Source organism: Eimeria mitis, genomic scaffold (genome assembly GCF_000499745.2).
Source record: "Eimeria mitis Houghton genomic scaffold, Emh_scaff1356, whole genome shotgun sequence".
Lineage (NCBI taxonomy): Eukaryota > Apicomplexa > Conoidasida > Eucoccidiorida > Eimeriidae > Eimeria > Eimeria mitis.
The window spans coordinates 8,378-10,286 of record NW_013568894.1 but is presented as its reverse complement, the minus strand read 5'-3'; the positions used below and the strand labels follow the sequence as shown (position 1 = coordinate 10,286).

The window sequence follows — 1,909 nt, the reverse complement described above, 5'->3', positions numbered from 1 at the left end:
AAAAAAAAAAAAAAAAAAAAAAAAAAAAAATAAATAAATAAATAATATAAATAAATTAATATAAATGGAAAAAGAAATACAGAAATAAATATAAATAAATAAATAAACAAATAAATAAATAAAAACAACTAAGACACAAACCCATAACCCATTTCTTTTTGTCTCTTTGACTCCAAAGGAGACAAATAAAAAAAGAAAGAAAAAAACAAAAACAAAACAGTATAAAACAGAAAAGGAGACAGATGGAAAGGAGACAGATAAAAAGGAGACAGATAAAAAGGAGATAGATAAAAAGGAGACAGATATAAAAGGAGACAGAAAAGGAGACAGATAGAGGAGACAAACAAAACAAGAAACAGAGACAGACAAGGATACAACAAAGGAGACAAAAGGAGACAAAAGGAGACAAAAGGAGACAAAAGGAGACATACAAAGGGAGATGTTATAAGAGCCTAAAGGAGACAAATAAAAGAGGAGACAAACAAAAGGAGACAAAAGGAGACAACAGGAGACAAACAAAAGGAGACAAAAGAAAAAGAAAAAGGAGACAAAAGGAGACAAGAGGAGACAAACAAAAGGAGACAAAAGGAGACAAAAAAAAAGAAAAAGGAGACAAAAAACATACAAAAGTGATATTATAAGAGCCGTGATCGTCACAAATAAACGGAGACAAACAAACAAAACAAAAGGAGACAAAAAAAAAGAAAAAGGAGACAAAAGGAGACCAAAAAAAAGAAAAAAAAGAAAAAGGAGACAAAAAAAAGAAACAAAAAGAAAAAGGAGACAAAAGGAGACATACGAAGGTGATATTATAAGAGCCATGTTCATCTATATTATCATCGAGATGAATTTGTTTTAAAAAAAAGAAAAAGGAGACAAAAGAAAAAGAAAAAGGAGACAAAAGGAGACAAAAGGAGACAGAAAAAACAGAAAAAAAGAAAAAGGAGACAAAAAAAAGAAAAAGGAGACAAAAGGAGACAAAAGGAGACAAAAGGAGACAAACAAAAAGAAAAAGGAGACAGTAAAACTTACAAAAGTAATAGTATATGATCCGTGTTCGTCTAGGTTATCATCAAGATGAATTTGTTTTAAAAAAAAGAAAAAAAAACAGAAAAAAAACAGAAAAAAAAACAGAAAAAAAGGAGACAAAAGGAGACAAAAGGAGACAAACAAAAGGAGACAAAAGGAGACAAACAAAAGGAGACAGTAAAACTTACGAAAGTAATATTATATGATCCGTGTTCGTCTAGGTTATCATCAAGATGAATTTGTTTTAAAAAAACGAGAAAAAAAAAGAACAAAAAAAAAAAGAAAAGGAGACAAAAGGAGACAAAAGACAAACAAAAGGAGACAAAAGGAGACAAAAAAAAGAAAAAAAAAAACAAAAAACTTACGAAAGTAATATTATATGATCCGTGTTCGTCTAGGTTATCATCGAGATGAATTTGTTTTAAAAAGGAGAGAATTTGTTTATCTTCGTCAGAAAGAAGAGACAGCTGAGGGTGGTTAGTGAGCGAAATAAACCAAAAAGAAGGTATATTATAAATTATATTTTGTCTCCTTTTTATAATAGGTTTTTTCTTTTTATCGTATTTTATTTGTATATTCATTTGTTCTCTCGCACACTCTGTATCTATCTCTTCTATTTGTTCTTGTATAGTTTCTAGCTCCTTTATATATGGCTGCAGCAACAACTCTCTACTCCTGCTGCTGCTGCTGCTGCTGCTGCTGCTGCTGCTGCTGCTGCTGCTGCTGCTGCTGGGGGAGGGGGGAGATAGCAGCTTTCGCTGCTTGCTGGGATCGATATCATCAGCAGTAGAAACACGATCCCGCTTCGTCATCTTCTTTTTTCTTTTTTTTTATTTTATTTTATTTTATTTTATTTTTATTTTTTTTTTGGTTTATTTGT

The 1,909-nt window shown here is 30.7% G+C and overlaps 1 protein-coding gene across 1 annotated transcript in view; it reads right to left on the bottom strand.

The window, feature by feature from the left end:
- EMH_0035280 (uncharacterized protein) overlaps nt 1-1,841 on the bottom strand; it is a gene marked incomplete at both ends in the record, with an annotated part of 2,727 nt that extends 886 nt beyond the window's left edge. The window contains one exon of the mRNA XM_013494958.1: nt 1,625-1,841. Coding sequence (XP_013350412.1) covers nt 1,625-1,841 — 217 coding nt within the window. The remainder of the gene's footprint in view (nt 1-1,624) is intronic.
- Nucleotides 1,842-1,909: the final 68 nt, after the last annotated feature.